Below are 22,500 nucleotides of genomic sequence, written 5' to 3'. Positions count from 1 at the left end.
TGGAGATCTGCTGGTCGTCTTGCCTTGTGATATGAATATGTTCACCAATGTATGTTTTAGGAAAAAAGATGTTTTTGCCTGCTGTCTTGGGAAAATGTTCTTTATGTCTCTTAAATTACATCCTTGATGGCAGCTATTTCTCCTTGGATATGAGCTATCTTGCTCTCGTTTCTCTTTCTGTTTCTTGTTCTCTCCGTCAAATTAAGAAGACATTCATGATCTTAGCACAAAGCTAACTGCACACTTGACTGTTTGGGGTCCTGTTGTTGCAGTAGTTCATTGTCTAATGGGTTGTTATTACCTGCCAGAGTTCAGCTAAAGTGCTTTCTCCTATACTAATGACTCAGTACCTTTTGTATCAACACACACATATATATATATTAGAGATGGACCGATCCGATATTACGTATCGGTATCGGTCCGATACTGACCTAAATTACTGGATCGGATATCGGAGAAAAATAAAAAATGTAATCCGATCCATTAAATATCACGAAAGCACCTCACAAAACTTGCAACGCGCCGTAACTCGCCTCAGAACGTTAGCACGTCGGAGCAGTATGCATCACGTGATAGAGCGGCTGTGGCATGCGGGACCTGTCGGTGGTCTGGATAGCATTTGGAGCTTCGCTAGCAACCCGGCATTTCATCTCCGACAAAGTTATCCCCGAGAGAAGTAAAGCAAGTGTGTAAGTCCATCTCTGAATGTTTGTAAAGCATTCCTGCGTTAAGCTTAACAAACGATATATGGAGCGACTGCCTCTTCTCGCTGCTACTTCAATCATGAAACTGCTTAACGATCAGCTGATCGGCTTTTCTGTCGCGAGTCCGTGTCTCTAGTTTGCTTTTGGCCCACTTTGCACCAGAAAGAGGAAACCAGCGGCTGAACAACAGCAGCACGTTTAAGCTTGATCAGCTGTTGTTAGAATGTATTTAATATTACTTTCTACTCCAGGATCTTTTTCTACGTAGCTGACGCTGGTAACTGTGCAGGGGCGGATCTAGCAAAGTTTAGCCAGGGGGGCCGATAGGGCATTAACAGGGAAAAGGGGGCACAAAGACATACTTTTTTCTTATTCTCATTTAAAATCAGGGGCGGAGCGTGGGGGTGGCTTACTGGGCTTAAGCCCGGGTTGTTTTGTCAGAAGCCCGGGGTATTTTGGAGTGTAATTTTTTCATAGTTAGATGCCTGGCAGACAACTGTATAAAACAAAAAGTACACACAATATTCGAAGCACATAGTGCACACCGTGGGAATTTACGACTGTGTGTAAATCCCTCCTAATATTGGTATGATCCGAGCTCAGGCACTAAGCGACTGAGCGAGGGGGCGGGGCAGCTGCTGCCCGTGAGTGCGATGTTGGAGAGACGGAGCCAGCCATACTAAGGAGAGCTTAAGTTTGACCAGGTACCAAAGAAAATCATTCGTACCGTACAAATAATGTAAATATGACGGTGTATCACGAAAGATTGATATCAAACTGATCACTTGACCAATATTACGTTACTTGCTCTTCAAGTGAATCAACAAATGGCGAAATGAAAAGCCGAACAAATGCTATTTTTTTTAGAGAGTCTTAGCTTACGTGTGTTTATTTCATATTTTCAGTTCTTACCCTCCCCGACTAATTCGGTTTCAGTTATGCACTGAAATATAAGAATGGACATTAGAGGGTTCTTTCAAAGAAAAAACTCAGGTAAATGTTATTTTATATATTATGCTTTGTATGTTGTTCAGTATATTTCTATGCAAAACAAGAGGGATTTCAGGACACAGCAGGATATTCACATTTGTAACCAGATATTTACACTTTAGGGAGAAAACATAAAACATTTTTACTGTACAACATCAATTTAGAGTAAACTTTTGTTTTAGATAAATATTGAAATATATTTTGAATTAGTTAAATGTCAGAATAAAGAGACAGAGCTTTCTGTTTTTTATCACTTTCATTAAATTTAGGAGTACATATACACTAAGTTTATTGTTAATTAATAAGAAACTCCAGACGATTCCATTCTGAGCTGAAGAAGCTTCTGATAGGTTAGTAGAGTCCATGTGAGTAAATTGGTGGCACAGCTGTGGATGCATATAAGGAAAAACACAGAGCCTGTTTCTGTGACATGGGAAAATCAAGAGATGTCAACCAAAACACCAGGAAAAGAACTGTGGAGCTCCATAAGTGTGGCTCAAGTTTGAATACAATTTGGTGCCATTTGCAATTAAGAAATACAGATAGTTTCTCTCTTTACTCTTAAAGTTAACAAATATGTTTTTTATATTTATCAATCTAAAAAAAAATAAACATTTAGTCTGATTTGATGTTACAATTAAAAAAGTGTTTGTGTTTTTATCTGAAGATTTTGTAAATATCTGTATATTTGATGATTGTCAGCACAAAGAGAGAGAGAGGAACAGAGAGGGAGAGAGAGGAGAATGAGGACAGAACAGAGGTGGAACAAGAGCAGGTGAGACACACATGTTAGTCAAATGGTCGTTTGCCAAAAGTATCACCGTATCATAGGTCCTCATGTATCTCGTACCTAGTGTTTCTTTTTAGGTTTGTTATTTTTCAAATTCTATATTTATTAAGTTCTGCAGGCTTGTTTGCACAACAAGGCTAAATAATTATATAAACTTTTCTCAATCTAAATAGTGGACTTTGGTAAAATTAAAAAATAAATGTAGTGCAGGTCTATGATGATTTTTAGTGCTACTATCATCTAGTTCTGATTATGGTTCTGTTTTGGTTAAATCCTCAGTAGTCCTGATTTTGAACTGTTGTAGTCCTGTTTTAATTCCGGATCAGTTCTGGGTCTGGTTGAATTGGGGTTTAGTCCTCGTGTCTTGATACAGCCCCGACTTTGTTCTGCCTTGCTGCTTAATTAAAAAACTAGTTTAAGGTGTCCTGCATATGTGATATATATTTTTCCCTATATGAAGTCATTCTTTTTTGAACAAAACTCAAAACAGAGCCAATTAATCTTTCAGTCATTTCTACCCCCCCCCCCAAAGGGGAAAAAAAAATCCCACATGCATATGACCCTTTTGGGCTAAGCCCCGGGTGTTTCAAATGTCTGGCTCCGCCTCTGTTTAAAATGTCTAGCTTTTAATAAATAATTATCTGACACCCAAAGTTTTAATTTGATGTAAAATGAATAGAAGTCAATTACTGTATATAGTGACTATTAAGTCTAATATATATACCCTAGTAAGCTATAGTACTTTTTCCTTTGGGAAGGTACCATCTGTGCAGTCTGCAATTTTGTTGAAGAAAGATGTTGAATCTATTTAATATTTCTTGAAAAATAATTGATTTCTGTGCATTTTTTTTCACACTGCATCAAATTAAGGTTGATTACGTCGATTAAGCATCATGAGGTGGAGCGTGAGGGGTGGTTCCCCATTTTTTATTTATTTATTTTTGTTGTTGCTGGGAGTTGGAACCCTATTAGTTAGGTTGCTTAATATTTACGCTAAGTACTCTTTAAAATACCAGAATAGGGAGGATGGTGTAGGTTTAAGTTTATTAGATTGATCAGTATTGCTGAACTATGAAATTTTTTTTTTTTTGCATACAGGTATAACAGAATAGCTTTAGTGTAGTTGTTGTTTTAAACTTGAGTATGAACTTATACAAAATGCAGCAAGATATTTAAAAAACAGTTTTGTTGATTAAAAAACACTATATCGGATTCATATCGGTATCGGCAGATATCCAAATTTATGATATCGGTATCGGTATCGGACATAAAAAAGTGGTATCGTGCCATCTCTAATATATATATGCAAATTAACAACAGAAACCCACATTGGGCTTGTTCAGGAGCAACTCTGTGTTCTGTTATTCCTGCCATGGCTGCTTGTTACAGTCATAGTGGAAACTTCAAGATAGCAGCTATCTGAACCTTGAAATTTTCCAAACAATGCATTATGAACCCTGAACAGGACAAGATACAGAGTACAGCTCCCACTGCAGAAACCAAAAGGTATGAAAAGAGAATTACTTCTGGTTTGCCAGCTATTTGGAAACATGGAAGGATGTAGTCGTTGTGTTTGTTGTATTTTACATGCTGAGAATGATGTAGTATAAGACCAAACCTTGGGACTCAACTTTCTTGCTTACTGGTTAAAATTGCTCCAATCCAACTTTATTTATAGAGCACTATAAAACAACATGATAGACCAAAGTACTTTCCAGTAAGAAACAGTAATAAAAGTTTAAAAAAAATATGCATTAAACAGACAAAGAAAATAAAATCACAATAAAATAAATAAATAAATGAGAAAAGATCAACATGAATAAGTAAATATTAAAACATGAATAAAATAGACGAATAATAAAATAACTAACTCTGGTATTACTCCTAAAATGCCTTGGAAAAAAAAATCAAATGTTGATGCCAGCCTAATATGGAGGGGCAACTTATTCTATACATGGGAGCCGCAACAGCGAAAGCGGTGTGTCAGTCTCGACATGGGGACAGCAAGGAGTGACTGGTCATATGATCTGAGAGAACGTTGTGGAGTGTATAAGTGTAGAAGGTCTGCCAGGTAGGTAGGAGCCAGGCCATTTAAAACTTTAAAAGCAAACAATAAAATTGTTTGTTTGTTTTCAAAGTGAAAATGCCACATTGTTAGTGTATGGATGTTTTGTGACATTGGTGACACCTTAAGACGCAAACAGTTCCTAGCGTGTATTAAAGAATAATCGCTGTTATTATAACTTCTTCTATTAAAGTAAACATGGCAGTAGGGCTGCCACAAACGATTATTTTGATAGTCGACTAGTCACCGATTATTTATGCGATTAGTCGACTAATCAGATCATCATCCACTGGACGTAAAACTACAGCTTATTGCACCAGCAGCATCTGCTCTTATGTAACTATCATTAGCTTACAGCTTTAAGCTTTTAAGGTGCTAACTAAAAATAAAGACAAGATGATAGTTTATTCAATTTTAATGAAATTTGCAGATTGTTTCGGTAAAGTTTAATAAACTCCTTGCTATCTAAAATATAACAGGACACCGGAGTATATTCTCCGCATCTCACACTTCTGATAATCAGCTGTCTGCTTGACGTTTATTCAGCTGTGTAAAAACTATAACTTTAATCTCAGCCAAACCGATTTACTCAGGAACAAATAAAATACTAAAAAAAAGCCAAACAATAACATTTTTAATTTATCTAAGTGACTCATATATATATTTAACCTGAGTCGCGAAAGACGGCGGTGGGTTTGAAAACAATTTGCCGGGAGTCCGGTGTTCTCACGGCGCTAGTGACCTAGCCCCCGGCTAGCTATCGAGCTAGTGGGTAACAGACGTCTCCGAAAACGTCGGAGCGCTTTTGAAAATATGTGGTGTCCTGATAAACTGAGCAGATATTTGAGGTTTACACAGCTACATTCTCGCCTGAAAATATGTTAAACGTTTATTTTGTGACCCAGAAAGAATAATAAGAGTAATATTAAAACTAACTAGCTACCGCCATTGTTGGAAACTAAGCTGGGCCGCGCTATGAATTCTGGGACACAGCTGCTTCTTCTTCTTCGGGGTTTAACGGCAGCTGGCATCCTTGTACATGCTGTGCTGCCATCTTCTGTTTCAGTCCGTTGTTACACTCTTAAATCCTGCTATTATTCCTGCGTCTTTTGCGATCTTACAAAGCTTCAAACGACACGTCGACTATTAAATCAGTCGTCGACGATTTTGATAGTCGACGTAATCGTGACTAGTCGACAAATCGTGGCAGCCCTACATGGCAGTATGATCTTCCTATCTGCTAATCCTGACAACCTGTTCATGTACTACTGTTCCCTATTTGCCAACTGCTAGTAGCAAAGTGTTTTTGTGGGTTTTCTGAGCGTGGCTTATGTAACGGAGTTGGTTCTGGTAGTGATGTCATTTTTCAGCGGTTTTCAGTGATCATTTTTATTAGAACATTTGTAGTTATGCAGTGAGGTCAGCCGTACTGAGTTGCTCCTGCAAGGAAAAATTCAAAGAGAAAATATTAGGTATTAGATAATTAGTAATGACAACATGAAGATAACCTAGCAAAAGCATTAGCGCTACGTCTTTATCAATCAATTGTGTTCTGTGTATGAGATTAAATAAACTGGAGTGTGTCCAAACTGGAGAAATGTAGAAGGACAACTTTGGAAGATTCAGACTTGACGAGACTGCTCTTTTGGACTGTATAGTAAATCTTACTTTCCTACATGCAAATTGAAGCTAAAGCTAAAAAAAACGAAGAACGTATTTATTTATGTTCCTTTGGCATGTTGCACTCTGAATGTTACTGCTGATATCATGGCCTGGTCTCTGCCTTGAGCCTGTGATTGGTGGCCATCACAAGTTTGTTTGTTTTGTATTGATGAGCACTTTTAAGAAACACACACACACACACACACACACACACACACACACACACACACACACACACACACACACACACTTGTTGAACTCCAACTGGAGAATAGTCTCTCTCAGCGGCTTACTGTGTCTCACTGTGTGATCAACAGGGGTTGGAAAATTACTCTGCAGTGCTTATCACACACACACACACACACACACACACACACACACACACACACTTTGAGTCGCGCTCTTGTTGTTTTCAGTTGTTCCTATTTGAAACCGTGATTGCTCCGCGCCAAACCCTCTTTCAGTTTGTATTGTGTCTAAATGATGTTTTGTTTTGGGTGTGAATATCACAACTCTGTAGGAGAAGCTGCTAGAAGCTCTGAATTAGCAGCTGATCTGTTTGCACCTGGAAAAACACCAGACATATTCCCAGAGTTTTATTCATTCCCAACAGAAGGTTTGTGATGACAACAAGCTAATTGATAGTTTTGATAACACCGTTAGAAACTTTGTCTAAACGTGTTATTATCTAAAAATAAAACTTTAAAGATTTTTTCTTACATCAAGAAATGCAGAAATGTGAGAAATATTATAATTATATAGAGAGAGACATACAGCAAAGTAATGTAACCTTTCTACAAGACATTTTATGCAAGAATTAGAAAATATGATGACGTACAGTCCAAGTTTGAAGTCAACTCAACTCTGAAACTAGTAATTGAAATGATTACCAATGGGACTGTACGATATCACTGATTGATCTGTGACTGGGTGGGAAATATTCCAGTTTAACCTTCCAGTAGCACCTGTCAGCTGTAAATCCATGCACAGTCTGTGTTCGCAGCATCAGTAGAGCATTAGATCAAATGAAATTACTTTTAATTTCCAGTTAACTTGTACAGTATTGTATGTGAGAGCAAACCAGCAACCTCCCCCACCCCCCAATGTAAACACGATCTCATGTCAACAAGAACATTATGATTATATTATTACATCTTGAACAGCAGCACTGACATCAATGACATTACTGAAAATGTAATCTTCACACTTGCAGCTAGGCGCAGAATACATGACATCCCTATTATTGATCTGCACATTTATAAAGGTAGATGATTAATAGCTGTGTGAGTATTGATTGATATGCTACTTTACATGATGGAGTATTGACATAACAAGGAGTCCTCAATGTAATTGCCTGACTTTTTCCTTTTTTTCACCCCCCGGACTCTTCTCTCTTATTTCAGAAAATCCTCTCCAAGCATTCAGGACCTGGTAGGTCTGAGCAAAACCAGTCGTCCAACATAAAAGCTCAGCTGGCTGGAGGTCGAGGTGTCACTGTGGAAAACCCTCGATCAGCCCTGTCCCCACTTACCAACTCACTTCTGGAGCAGTTGGAGGCCCGTATCAAGGAGCTGAAGGCGTGGTTGCGAGACACTGAACTCCTCATCTTTAACTCCTGCCTCAGACAGGACAAGGATGCTTCAGAGCAGCTCCAGAGCTTCAAGGTAGGAAGGAAAGTGTCTCGGTTTGTCTCTTCGGATGTTTGCCTCAATATCAGTTAAATTAGGATTATATTAGTCTAATAGTAGAAACCTACAGCAGTCAGTTGTTACATATCAAGCTCTTTTATTTCATCATGGCAAACTTTTTTCTCAGTACACCTTCATTAAGCAAAGTACTCCCTTGATTTGTTTCGTGACTAAATGTAATCCTACAGAGAAGTACTATAGTCAGACCCCCAACTTTACAGATGTGTATCTGAAATCACAATAAATGAAGATGAGTGTGGTTTGATATCTTACTGATAATATATTTGGTGTGACACCTTCCACACAGGGCATGATTTACTAAACAGGGCAAAAAGCGTGTGACCGTAATCCCCAAATAATGCTCATTGGTTTGAAAGTTTTAAGGTTTTTTTTTAACCAGAGCTCAGCAGTTTTCTAAACTCAGTTGCAGCCACTTCATTTCAATATCAAGCACAAAAAATAAGACAGGTGCGTTTTTCTCCTCCCTATATATGTTGCACATTAAGAAAGGGCCTCTTATGCAACAAGGTCACTCAGGAAAAAAATGTCTGAATTGTCACCTTTTACACGTAATCTTGTCACTGTACTTTTTTAACACCAAAACCCAGTTTGCGTTGCCGCATCCGTTGATTAATATGACGATATGTTGATGGTATTAATGCTCCAATTGAATAAGAACAGATAGCAGGTGACACAGCATGGCTTTTTATGCTGTATCACCTGCTGCTAAATACTATAAATACCTTTTCAATGTTGGAACTTTTATAAAGTCTACTTTTGGGTAATAAAATTTCTATTTCAGGTGTGATAGGTAGGGCATTTAGCATCAAAATTTGACAAATCAAACATGTGATGCTACAGAACCCGCCGTGGTGATCTGTTGTGAATAGCTGAACGTACAGGGCTCTAAAAAGCTATTCGACCCCTTTTTGCTGTGCTATTCTTTGCATATTTTAATACTTAAATGCTTCAGATCATCACACAAATTTTAATATCAGACAAAGATAACATGGTTAAATACAAAATGCATTTTTTTTTAAAAAAAGAAGAAAAAAAAAGAGAAAAAGAGAAAACAAGAAAAAAAAAGATTAATATGACGATATGTTGATGGTATTAATGCTCCAATTGAATAAGAACAGATAGCAGGTGACACAGCATGGCTTTTTATGCTGTATCACCTGCTGCTAAATACTATAAATACCTTTTCAATGTTGGAACTTTTATAAAGTCTACTTTTGGGTAATAAAATTTCTATTTCAGGTGTATAGTTGGCCAAGATGGACAGATGAGTAGTAATCATATGATCCAGTGTAGTCTTCAGTTTAGTTTGCCCACACGTGTCCATTTATAAATTACTGCAGATGGAAACATCACTCGTCTCTGCCTGAACTAATACTTTACTTGATATTAGTGTGTATATCATGAGTATCTAGTTAAATGACTAAAGAAAAAACCAATCAGTTGAGTTTATTCCAAAAGGTTACCAAGTTCACTATTCAAAATAACATTTCTTGCCTTTGATAAACCAGCTTCTGTATTTAATGGCACAAAAACAGCAACAAAATAATTCAACTACTTGACTTTGTATACAAATATGAATCTAGATAAACTAACAGTTTTCAAACACAAATCATCAGAAACAAAGACACAAGATAACAAAGTGACAGCAAATAGATCCATAGTGTGTGTGTGTGTGTGTGTGTGTGTGTGTGTGTGTGTGTGTGTGTGTGTGTGTGTGAGTAAAGCATTCAGAGGTTCTGTCTGAGGTCCACTGTCACTTTTCTTCATTAGCTTTTGCAAATATGTGACAAAGCTTTGGCAAATCAACACCGAGCATTAACAGAAAACATTGTGACTGTGTGTGTGTGTGTGTGTGTGTGTGTGTGTGTGTGTGTGTGTGTGTGTGTGTGTCTTTGTGTTGTTGCTAAGTATAGTAATACATCGTCTTAATGAGGCCAAATGAAAGCAGGGCTGTTTTGAAGCGATGGATGTATAGAGGAAACAGCAGTTAACCTTAAAAGCCACGGGACACTAACAGGATATTAATCAGCCTACATCACACAGCGAACAGCTAGCTGCGCTGATTAGCCTAGCCCTGCCGTGTGACTGACAACCAGAGACACACACGCAAATCCACACAATCACCGTGTAAGTGTACCCACTGATATAGAACTGCATGCACACAGAAGTACATTAATTCATATACGTTTGAATTATGCTCATAAATGCTGCACAGTTAAATTACACACACATATGCAAATAAAGAGACTCAGGCAGAGGCATGCATTAAAAATGAATGCATAAAAACATATAGCTGACTGCAGTAACACAAAGAAATGAAAGCACGACTAGACAAACAGCCCTGCTGAAACAAAAAAGTTGCTTCCGTGTGATTAAGAATGTAGAACTTTAATCTTTTTGTAACCTTTCAGATTCTTTGGTTGTGACAGCTTTTACGCAAAAGAATCAGCAGCACATAATCTTTATTCATTTGAGCTTAGGCCTAAAAAGTTGGGAAAGTTTGTAAAGTGAGCATATTTGTGCATGTATGCATGTAACTGTGCATTTCATGCCTCGGGTTGAGTGTACAAAGGGAATACATAAGAGCGTGATAGAACCTTGGAATGACCCACCTGGTCATACCTCATGAAGTAGATCTGAGTGGTAAGATAGCTTTAATATTTCTAGTAAACAGAAATAAATGTGGTTTCTAAAGTGTCCAAAACTAGTTATGAAATGTCCTGTAAGGGCTTACTTTCAATCATCATCATTTTTGGCTTCAGAATTTGTAATGTAAGTAGTCTTTTTTTATCAACACCTATTAGAAGGAAGCATGTTGATAGCATCTAACTTACATACATCATTACTAGCTCTATTGTGGTGTACGACCACTACACAAGGGAACCTTTTTTCAAGTCTAGGAATGTAAAAAAAAAACCTGGGCAGGGTTTAAATATAAATAGAAATAACTATTAAGCATATTTTTAAAGGAATGTGCTACTAAAGTATAAAACTCTATTTCTGTTTGCTTACTTTAGATGTCAGCTATCAGGTGTCCACTCCTGTTTATGGGCCACAAAAAGGAAGAATACCCATTATTCCCAATCCTGCATTAACATTTTTATAGTTTGCATGATGGAATTTAGCCTCCAAGTTATCAATAGGAGCCCAAAATAAACAAATATCTATAACACATTTGCCACAAAGTAAAAAAGATGACTTTTATTTTCTATCAGCAGACGTCAGGATGCTGTACATTTGTGTTTCTTCTTTTGAATGAATGATGTATTGTTTGGGTGTTGTTGTAAAAAAAAGAAAAAAAAAAGAAGTATAGGTAAAGCCTGGTGTGCCTTCTGAAAAAGCCATCCTGCTAATGTTTATTAGATTGCCAATGTTTAATAAAAAATCTCCAAATAGCACAAACTATCTTTGCTTCTCATCACAAAAAAATAACGCCATTTGGGTCAATATTTTGTAAAGTTGATGTGAATGCAAAACACAAACTGGCTGCTTAAATGATGAAACTGTACAGAAACGAGAGTTTATCTGAAGAAAGTGAGCCTCTCACTTTTGATCCTTGTCACAGCTCTCAGTGGGAAGCCATTGATTTTTGGCAGAAAGAGGCCGTGAGCTTCTGGAGAAATGAAGATTGGAAATATTGATAGCAGTCATTTGTATGGAGAGAGAGAGCGTGAGAGAGAAAGAGAGAGAGAGAAAAGGGGGCTCAATTTTAAGAGAAGTCGACTCCATTTTAGCGATCATTTGTCTGTTTTTGGTGTTGGGACGCGTAAATGGGTTCGATTTCTGCACTGCAACCTATTACTGTAGGGCTATATGAGAAAGCAGTGGGGGTCGGCAGGGGTCGCACGGGCACACACACACACACACACAAATGCAAAAAACAACAGCATACATTGAGAAAATACATATGCATCCTCACAGGTAAATGTACAGTTCAGACACATTTCTGCATTATAGAAATGTTATATAGTCTATTATTGTAGTCAGCACAGTGGTTCCAGAGTTCAAGAACAACTGTCTGCAGATGACGCTGTCCACAAAAAGTTTTCTCAACACCTTCATCACTTGCTTTGCTGCTAATAGATTTGGTTGGGCAATCCACTCTCAGTAATGGAAATGAACGAGTGAGCTGCTATCGGTGCTTGTACGGCTGGTCCTTTAAACTGGCCCATTGGCCAAAATTGCATTGGCCCACCGGGAGAATGTCAGAGGTGCCCAGCCCTGGATGCTGTCTTTAAACAGTAGACGCTACAGCTGTAATGTTTCAGTCTTTTGGTGTAGATTACTGCTAAGGGAGAAGTTAAGTGAAGTGCTCTACTAACAAGGTGAAGGAGAAACCTTAACAGGGAGTGTATCAGTGTGTCAGTTCCACTGCTTGAACCTTGTTGAAATGTTTATCAGAAGAAGTGAGTTGATTTCAGTCCGTATTTTTCAGTCTTTGGTATCGTCAGCGTCTCCTAAATATCAGCTGTCTTTCTCTGTCCCTTTCTCTCTCTCTTTTTCTTTTTTTGCACTGAGCTGCCACCCCTCCTCCTCCACCTGGCTGTCTATAACCTGGCTCTTAATTGAATTAATGCTCCTTAAAGATACGGCGTCAGCCAGACGTTCCTCCGGCAGGCCCTGGGCCTCCGATGACTCTCTATTGTAGTAGAAATGCTGTGGGGCCTGGACACACCAAGAATTAATAGACTGAACCCCCACACACACTTGGTCTCACATATGCACAGTGGAAAGCACTCACAGCTACAAAACACACCTGCTCTCCAGTGTGTACAGGTATGCGGGCTAAAAATGAGTCTCACACACTAACAGCTTTTTCTTGAAAGTTAAATGTTGCCTGCCAGTGGGTTTCACGCAGCTTCTTGCTCATCTAATTGGCTATATTTAGTATCATCAGTGCAGTCAGATCAAAAGTCCTAACACAAACCAAAAGAAAGTGGTTGCTTTATCTGGTACATTAATCAGTAAAAAGATTAGAAAATACCAGAATTATTTTTTTTAAATCACTCTTATTTACAGGAATTCAAAACAAACATAAAAAAACAAATCAATAAAACTTGATAAACATAAAAAAAGAAATAGTCGGTTTTCACTGCACAGTACTGATTCAATATGGGTGCATTGCTTTTAAAATCTGTTAAATGATTGTTCAGGGGATCATTTTTTCTGTTGATTGACAACTTGTTTCAGCCTCAAGGAAAGACAGGATTTCATTCTGATTAAGAAAGAATTGTTTCCTTCAAAAAGGATTGGGAATGTCGATATTGTAGGAAAAACATATTTGTTCTTCCATAGTATAAAGACAATAACGCAGTAGATGCATCTGTTTATAAGTCGACTTTCGTTCCGTCTGTCTCGGAAACGGATAAGTATCCATGTTCAAAGTCAGTTTCTTTTGTCAGACAGACACACACTGTTAGGAGGCGACCTCTCGACACACACATTCACACACAGATGCTCGCACAGATAGGTGGATACGAGTGTGAGTGTTTAACTCGTTCCTCTGAAGTGAACCTCCTCTGTGTCTTATCTCCCTACCTGTCTCTATTTCCATTTACATCGCTTTTTTCCTTATCTCTTTCTCGACTGTCCTTTTTTCGGGCTTTTCCTGTCTCCCCTTGTTCCTTGTGTCTGCCTGTCATTTTCTCTTTTTCTGTCGTCCTTAGCGCATCTCTTTCTTTCTCCTGGTGCTGCTATCTGTTCAGCTGCTCCCTCTCTCCCCTGCCGTCGATAGTAGATGAACCTGTCCTCCCCTACTGTTACCCATGGACCCCTCGTCCCCCCACAGACCCTTCTAATCATGGTCTTTGGCCTCCGGCCCTCCCACCCTCCTCGTTGGGCTATTTCTATTTTCAGCTTTCTTTCCTCTTGCCAACCCCCCACCACACACACACACACACACACACACACACACACACACACACACACACACACACACCATATGACAAGTCCATCCTTTCTCTCCCTTTCAAAGACTTATGACCCATACCCCCTTTATATCGACACATACCCACCTATATCCCGACTTATTCTAAACCAGCACACAATTCTGTATTACAACGATTCTCTGTGATATACTTTATTATTCCAAAACAACTTACATGTGTCATGTGCCTGTCTCTGTCTCTATGCATGAATCCTACTCTTTCCTTTCAAAAAATTAAAAATGGAGTCGCTATGCATTTCCACTTAATGCACCTCCAAACACTGTGACATGATCTGCTGTGGCTTGGACGGGGCCTTGTTTAGACAAAGAGACAGAGCCAACTGAAGAGCTGTAAACCCTCTTTACATAAAACTCCCCTTATTCAACATATCATTGTTATTTTAAACACCATGCTCCTCACATGTATTCCAACCACCTCACGTGTATTTAAACAATTATATAGAAATAATTAAATGACAACTCCATACAAGACTGGATTACAAACTTGGCAAATCTGGCATCTTACCCAGGACTCCAGACTGTCACGGATCTCTGGAGCAGAACACAGTTCAGTTTTGCCCCGGGTACCCAGTTTGGGTTTATCAAGTCCTGATATTTTGTGGCAGTCGCAAGTAGTCTCATTGCCAGAGCAAAAAACTGGCAGTAAACCTATACATGGCAGCCAGGGTGAAGATTCCAACTCCATCTGAAAACCTCACACTGCTGAATTTGAGCATTTTTGCACACAGTGTGAACTTCAGTTTTTTCCCCCCTGTATCTCTTACAAAATTCCCACTTTACAGGTTTTACAGGCATATGATCAGTAACTCTTTCAACAAGTATACAGTTCGAAAAGAACTTTCTGGAGTTCTGTGGATTTAGGCTGTCTTCTGAATCCCAGGCTGATTCCATGATGTTGAGGTTAGGCCTCTGTCGGGCTCGTACCATCTGTTATGCGACTTCTGTGGCTAGTTCTGTTTCAGCTTTTTGTCAAGTTTGGAGGCATTTAGATGCCTGACAGCACTGAATTGTCTTAACAAGCTAAAATGTCTGCACATTGCTGCTAGAAATGCTTTAGTACCTACATCTTTACTGCATTTCAGCTTTTTTGCTGTTTCTTATTTAGAATGATTATTTTGTGTTTGCAACGACTTGGGTGAATTATTTAATTACAAAAAAATATATATTCGGATTGCCTTGGGTTAGAGATAGTGTTGCTGATAGATAGTGTTGAGACATTGCTTCACATTAAAAGTTACTCTTGCTGGCTACGATGCTGAGAAATGCTGCAAAGGCAGGCAGAGATTTTGTTCTCAAACAGAGGACCAATGATCACGTGAATGAGCATTCTTGAAAGATCTCGCAAAGTTTTCTGTTATAAATTGTCTCACCCAGATGCCATTTTTGCCCCTTAAACATTTGCTTCTTTGCTCGATTAGATGTCTCAAATTGGGAGGTTTTAAAGCCTGAATTAATTACTCACTGAATCACTTGAATATATCCATCCTTTCGTTGTATATTTTTGTGAACACCTCTCTCCATAACATGCATAGCCCACCTCCCCTCCCTCAGTGTCTCTCAGGCAGCTAATAGAAGGTGACAGCGAGGCTCTGATATCGATACCTGCTGCATGATGAGGATTAAAGATCCACCGACTCCCTGCCAAGAACACAAGCTGCTGTGTGTTTGTGTGTCTTTTGATTATGCCCGTCTCTGTGTGTTTCTTAGTTGTAGTTCTGTTTGTGTTTATGCCTCGGTTCGGTACGTGTGTGTTTGATTCGCGCGCTTGTTGATGTTTTGAAGAGGTGTTTTCTCGTTAAGAGTTGCTCGTTAGGGGTTGAAGGCGAGCAAACAGGTGAGACGTTACCACGGTAACGGCGTCAACAAACAGATCAGACTTTCATCTTCATCTGCTCAGGAGGAGAAGAAAACACTCGGCTCTTTCATCAGCTAAAGGAATCGAGACAGAGGGAGAATCAAAAACCAGCATAGAGACAGAAGCAGAAGAAAGCTCTGAAGACAAAAGGATGTAGAGAGACACCGGAAAAGTGAGGAAAGCAAGCGAGCGAGAGAGAGACAAGAGCGGTCAGCGGCAAAAGGAAAGAGGATGGAAGAGAAAATCACGGCCACGACAAAGGAGAAGACAATTATCATTTAGTCGCTGTGAAAACCATCAAGAAACAAACTGAAAAAGAGGCGATGATGGCCATAGAGAGGAAGAGCCAGTGAAGAGTAATGAAGACAGAGGAAGAACAGAACAGGAGATTAATTGACACATTTTATTGTCATGTAGAGTTTGAACTTTTCATAACCAACCAGGTATTTATTTAAGGACACCGCAGTCTGATATCTTTCCTCCATTATACAGCCGAGGAGACCTTGAAAAGCAGGGTGTATTTAAAATAAGGTACTCAGTAATTACTACATATTAAAAAACGTATATGTGTCGGATTGCTGAATGACAGAGACACTTTCTGACACTAGTAGTGTTCATCACATCGCTGCTGTCGAACAATTAAAACATGACAGATCAACACTGACTGCTGAATAAATAAATACCAACTTGCATTTTTGCTTAAAGCACAAATGAAGAAATATAAGAACCTTGCAACAGTTTATGTTCTGATCTGTTCTGCTTGTTCCTTCAGTTCATGGTATACACTACTGTTTGTGAGCCTCTGATACTCTGAGTCCAGTCTGCAGGGTTTACTGAAGTTGACAGACATTGTGGATCATCACTTTCCACTCATCGTATTTTTTGAAGACAATAAAGTGACAGAAAAAAAACAATGCTTAAATATGGGAAAGGTACTGAACCCCAAGTTGAAAGCAGCTATATAAGATTCAGTCCCATGACCATTTAAGCCTAACATGCCTTCCAGTATTCAGATGTTTGACTGACTCCATCCCGCAACATTTATTTCACTAATCCGTGACAAAAAGCTGAAAGGGCTCCAGAGACACAAGTAAGGTGATCGAGAAAGAGACAGAGACACGAGGCAAACCAATTTAAATCTGCTATAACAGCAACATATAAAAGTGCATGCAGACAAGACAGGGTGAAAGGCAAAGGTGGGAAAGACAAAAGGTTAGGATGAGGAAGAAAAGAGAACACTGGAACACCTCAGTGGTCAGGTGGAGGAAAATGGAAAGTGTTGGCAACACTAGCACAGAGCGACAGAACAGCATCTAAAGAGAGATGCAGGAAGAAAGGAAGAAAAAGCGAAAAGAGAGAAAGTTGGATAGATGAATATACAGGGAAATACAGAGAGACAGAAGCAGATTGGATTTTATTGATAGAAACGTTTTAACTGGCCGCGGTGCGTTCTCCCTGCTGCATTAGTGAGAACAGTAAATGCTTTCACTCACAAAGACTTCATATATCCTCCATTTGTTTACTGCTGCTGAATATTTTAAGAGTAAAGCTTTCATCCCTAAAATGTCGCCGCATGTCGAGCGGGCAAAGGGACTTCAGATAATAACTTACAATAATAAGACCTGATGATGTCAGCAGTAATCCATTTTGACTTTCACGTGAAGGCTCCAGAGCTTTCTGTCACAGAGGTGTTTTTTAAAACTTTCCTTTAATCAAACACTCACTCAGTATTTTATCTCCAGCCTCATGTCAGGGTTACTGCATGTTGTAGGTAGGCTTGCCACATATTGGGACTTTCAGAATTAGACTGCATATCATTTTTATCACCATGTTTTTAGCTTGCAACATATCTTTATGTACGGATAGAGAAGACTGCCTGCACTCAGAATAACAACATAATGTTGATTTCAGCATGTGAGCATGAATACTGCCAAACAATTACTGGTTATTTAAAGTCTGTATTTGTGATCCAGCCAATTAAAATAAAGGCTTCATTTATAATCCGATATTCTGTCTAGCAGACCAATCTAACCCAATTACCAATTACAGGTTTTAAACTAGAGACTTTCTTGCGATGGATGAAATCTGTCCACAGGCAGACAAACATTTGTCAGCCTATGAATGTGACTTGTTCATTTCACAGCCTCAATGCTAGTCTTTTGGCTGCTTCCATGTTGGGGTTCTTCAAAGCCCTGAATGACCATGAATGTTGGGAGAGAAGGTGGAAAACCAGTGCTAGCTAGGTTAGAACACACAAACATCTAATGGGTTGAGTTGTTTGTGACTGGCTGATTACAGCGCTAACGCACTGTGGTAGTGTCGTCCACTATTACCACAGGTGAGTGTCATATCTCCAGCTTTGTTTACTCTGTGTACTAATTACTGTGGGACTAATTCATCTGGTGACTTTAATGATGTCTTTGTTAAATTGTCCTTTCAGAGATTGTTGGTTTGAACACAGAAGATAAGACAAAGTATCCTGAATATCTGGATGAGTTTATTACTTGGTGTGATGCTAGTTTTCTTAAATTAAACACCAAGGTAACCAAAGAAACATATTTTGATGTAGCATTGGTAGTGTTGGGTGGTGACTGTATTCAAGTTGTAAATCCATATAAATATTTAGATACAGTTTTAGATACAATTGATGAAAACCTGACTTGGACTCAAACACCACTGTCATTTATGTAATGGTAATACTTAATGCAGAAGCCGAGACAGTTTGATGTGGATAAGCGGACAGTATACAGTGTTTTATTTAATGTTCATTTGCAGAAAGTATCCCAACTTTTTGTTTTATTGCCTGGTGTTTTTCACTTTCAGTAATCAGTAAGAGCAAACTCAGTAGGATTGTTAACATGGATGGTAAGATTGCAGGTCAGCAATAATGCAGTATGACCCAACTTTGAGAGTCACAAGTGGTGGAAAAAGGGTGAGATATCTTCAGTGATATAGTACACCTTCTTCATGGTGAATACCTCTGACCTTCCTTGGGTTGGAGGGAACAGCCCATCTTGTGCCCAGAGGTCTTCTTTATCTTGTGGTATAACTCTGCTGAACAAATCCAGCTGTAAATGATATGATGTGGTATGATAGGGGTGTCACGCGCACATAGTTTTGACTTTTGGCACTGTGGCACTTTCTTCTTGTGTAATTGAGATATCTTTATTGTGGATATATTTGTCAGACCATTGCCATCGGCACAAATGGAATTTCTGAAAGAACAATAAGTAAATCTAAATCTAATCTAAAAGCTCCATAAACTATACAGGTACAATGCACAGATACAGATATCTGCTAAAAAATGCTGAGAAAAAATACAGAAAATACTAGAAGTTCTGTCATCTGGATGAGGTGTAGCTCCCAGCTCGTCATATTGTTTGTCAGATAATTCCATTAAAATTGCTTCAAAAGTCACCAGGAAAACGCTGTAGAGAATTCCAGTTGATTTAGATGTTTTAATTTTTTGTTTTAACAGGATCAAATTAGATTGAATTGATGGAAAAAAATTCCCCCATGGAGTTGTTATGTATGGATGAATTAGCTACAGTGCTAGTTTATATCAGGCTGTAAAGATGTTATTTTAATGGCTAAATATGAGCATTTTAAGCATTTGAAGAAAGCATTAGAGGAGATGCAGTTCATATCAACTGTGCAATGCTTTCACTTTTTTAGCCCCATAGCCCCGCTGCTTGAGCACTTCCAACCTTGGCTGGCATCTTCAGGATCACATTTTTAACTCGTTAAGATCTGATGAGACTGATCCTGCTGTGATGGGGTCCAACATCCTGACAAACACACACACACACACAGGCAAATAGATTTGCACTTTCAGGGGAAACATTACCAGCCATACAGTTGAACTCTTGTTAAACTGTTATTTTTAATATGTTTTCTATTCATTGTAGTGGTTATGATGATCATAAACAGTGATGGACACTGATGAACTGTAAGCAGTAATCTCTGCAAATCTATCACTCTTTTTGGATAGGAGCAATATGAAATCATACAACTATCTGACCTTTGATCTCTGTCCTTATCATGAGAGATGTCAGAGTAAAAACCCAAACTTTGGCGTCAAGCTCTCACATTGTCAGTGAGTATTAATTTAATATTTTAATGCACATGGGTTTCCAGGTTTTGCTGTAAATTTGACAAACACAGCGGTAAAGTGAGTGGGAGAGGTACGTTTTACTTTATTGTCTGCTTCCATTTTCAGTGAATTGCTCTAAAAGCCCTTAATGAATCCTGCTGTCTTTCAGAGCCCTATATGTGCTGTTAAAAAACAGTGAGCCTGAAACAGATGGATTCTGAGTCACTGGAAGTATTACATCGAGTCTCATTCCATAATGTGGTGTGACCCATTTGGAGAAATCTTATAAGGTGATATAGTGCATATTAGTTAAGCAACTTCACGTGTGTTTTAAAGGAAAGACAATCACAGAGTTCACTGAGGAGTAGTTGGAAACATAAAAACCTTTAATTCAGGTTAAAAGCCCTCCCAATAACCAGATACAGTTGTTTCTCCATACAGAAATGATGTGAAGGACAATAATGTCTAACCTGGTTTTAATAGTCAGCTGTGTTACCTGATACAAATACAGCCACTCAGAATTGCCACTTTCAGCCAGAGGACTGCCGGCTGACTGTTAACTGACAATCAGATGTCAGCTGAATGTCAGTCACTGGGAGTCCCCCTTTCTTCTCTTGGGGCGTATCGACTTTTCCCCATAAATACACCCTGTTCACCCAATTGAAGAGTGTAACCAGGAGATGGTGTTTGTTTTCTTTAAAAAAAAAACCTCTTACTTGGATAGTTATAGTTTTGGACAGTATTCTTGTCAGGGCAGTGCCTTATAATATAAAGCGCACTGAGTACATAGCACATTTTAGTTTAGCGCTATATAAATAAAGCTGAAACAGCTGTTCTTTTGATAGCTTTCGTTGTGAACCTATTCACCCATTAAAACATAAAAACTTACATTTTGAAAATGTAAAAAAATAAATGGATAAAGCTTTACACAGTTTGATCATTCAGACATTTTACACTGCAAATCACCAAATCTATTTCCAGCAAACATCATTTTAAATCTAATATAATAAGTTGATATAATTCACAAAACCCATAATTTCTTTATATTTTGCATAAGAGAGGTCAGACTTTCACCTAGAAGGTGCTTCAAAGTTGTTCTTTGGCTGCTTTGTGAAACATTTCCTCAAACCTTAGAGGGGAAAGCTTTTTCCATGTACTATACAATACTATGTGAATTCTATAAATGTAAGTTTTTCCTATTTGATATTCAGTTTTTGTGTTTTCTGTTGAAACCTTCAATTTGTTTCAAGGAGTAGCGTACTTGCTCTCACAGTTACATCATATCATCCCTTTGGTTACATCAGCTCTAGGGGTCATATGATGATGACAAAGCTTTGATTGCACAATCCCAAGAAACGATATAGAAAATGTACGAAATCGGTATCAGCTGTTAATATTCTCCCGACCACATCGTTGAAAACAAATTATATTTTTGTGACAGTTTGAGTGAGAGAGTATAAGTGCTCATAAAGACCAGGCTGAACACTAATAACTGTTAATTCCCTGCTACCTGTTTGTACATGGAGTTTTTTTCACCTATAACTAAATGAATATACAAATAAATACTGCAGGTTGGACACTTATTTGTGGGACATGTGCCAGTTGGATTTCAAGTGTCCTTTTCACAGTGCAAAAATTTCCAACCACAGTATTAAAATAAATGTTAAAGGTGATAGACAAAGATAAGCGGCAGACAACTTGAGTAAGCAGGCATGACTCTGATCGTTGCCGCTATGACTGTTAATTTATTTGAAAGCGTAAATGCTGAGAGTTACCAAAAGTTTTAGTACTGCGCGAGAGCTTCATGGTCCACTTCTACAGCAGCTTTTCACTGACCTTATTAATCATCAGAAATATTTAGAACAAAGCATCAAATATTTCTGGCACGAATAAACACACACATACACACACACGTCGGGTATCTTCTGGGGACATCTAATTGACATAATGCTTTCCCTAACCCTAACCATAAACTGTCACTAAAACCACATTTTGAGTCTCAAAAATGCCTTGAAACTTGTGGGACCAGGATTTTGGTCCCCACAAGTATAATAAACTTCCAATTTTTTTGTCCCCACAGAGATATGAATACACGCACACGCACATATTGTAGTTCAATCAAAGCGAGTTCAAATTTCCGATTTTATATGACAACATTAGCAGTGCAGTGAATGAATCATTTTAAGATTTTATGTTCAGATACACAAGTCAGCAATAATTATCACTGGCTGGCTTGTTTGATGTGCACAACCTGGATTGTATTTGCTGCAAACATGTATCGATACCAATATATTATATACATGCTGATTCTGTCATAATTATAGAATCACTGAACAAATTTTAAAAGTATAATTATATATTGAGGCAAACTTGTAAATAAATAAATTTGCCTCCACACTGCTCCCCCTGGTGGATACACAAGACATTACTACTGGTTTAACTCAATGACACTTAGCGGTGTTACTACTCATCATTACATCATCCTAGTCTTCGGCGGGGGATATCATTACGGCCACCCATCAGCCGGCAATCGATCAGAATTCATTCGGGAAGCCGTCACGATCCCGTCACTGATGAGCCGCCCATTTTAAGTGGCAGCATCTGTAGTTATTACTACGTTCATTGCGGTCAATACACAGTGAGCATCAGTAATCTATCCAGTAATCTAATCTTGGCAAATAATCC

General features: G+C 38.5%; 1 protein-coding gene across 1 annotated transcript in view; it reads left to right on the top strand.

Annotated features, from left to right (window-relative positions):
* The window catches only part of akap6 (A kinase (PRKA) anchor protein 6), a 236,893-nt gene that overhangs the window by 170,100 nt on the left and 44,293 nt on the right, over positions 1–22,500 (top strand). Inside the window, exon 17 of the mRNA XM_004554667.3 lies at positions 7,615–7,875. Coding sequence (XP_004554724.1) covers positions 7,615–7,875 — 261 coding nt within the window. The remainder of the gene's footprint in view (positions 1–7,614; positions 7,876–22,500) is intronic.

The sequence above is a fragment of the Maylandia zebra genome, linkage group LG19 (genome assembly GCF_041146795.1).
Source record: "Maylandia zebra isolate NMK-2024a linkage group LG19, Mzebra_GT3a, whole genome shotgun sequence".
Classification (NCBI taxonomy): Eukaryota; Metazoa; Chordata; class Actinopteri; order Cichliformes; family Cichlidae; genus Maylandia; species Maylandia zebra.
This window is presented reverse-complemented; position numbering and strand designations above follow the sequence as displayed.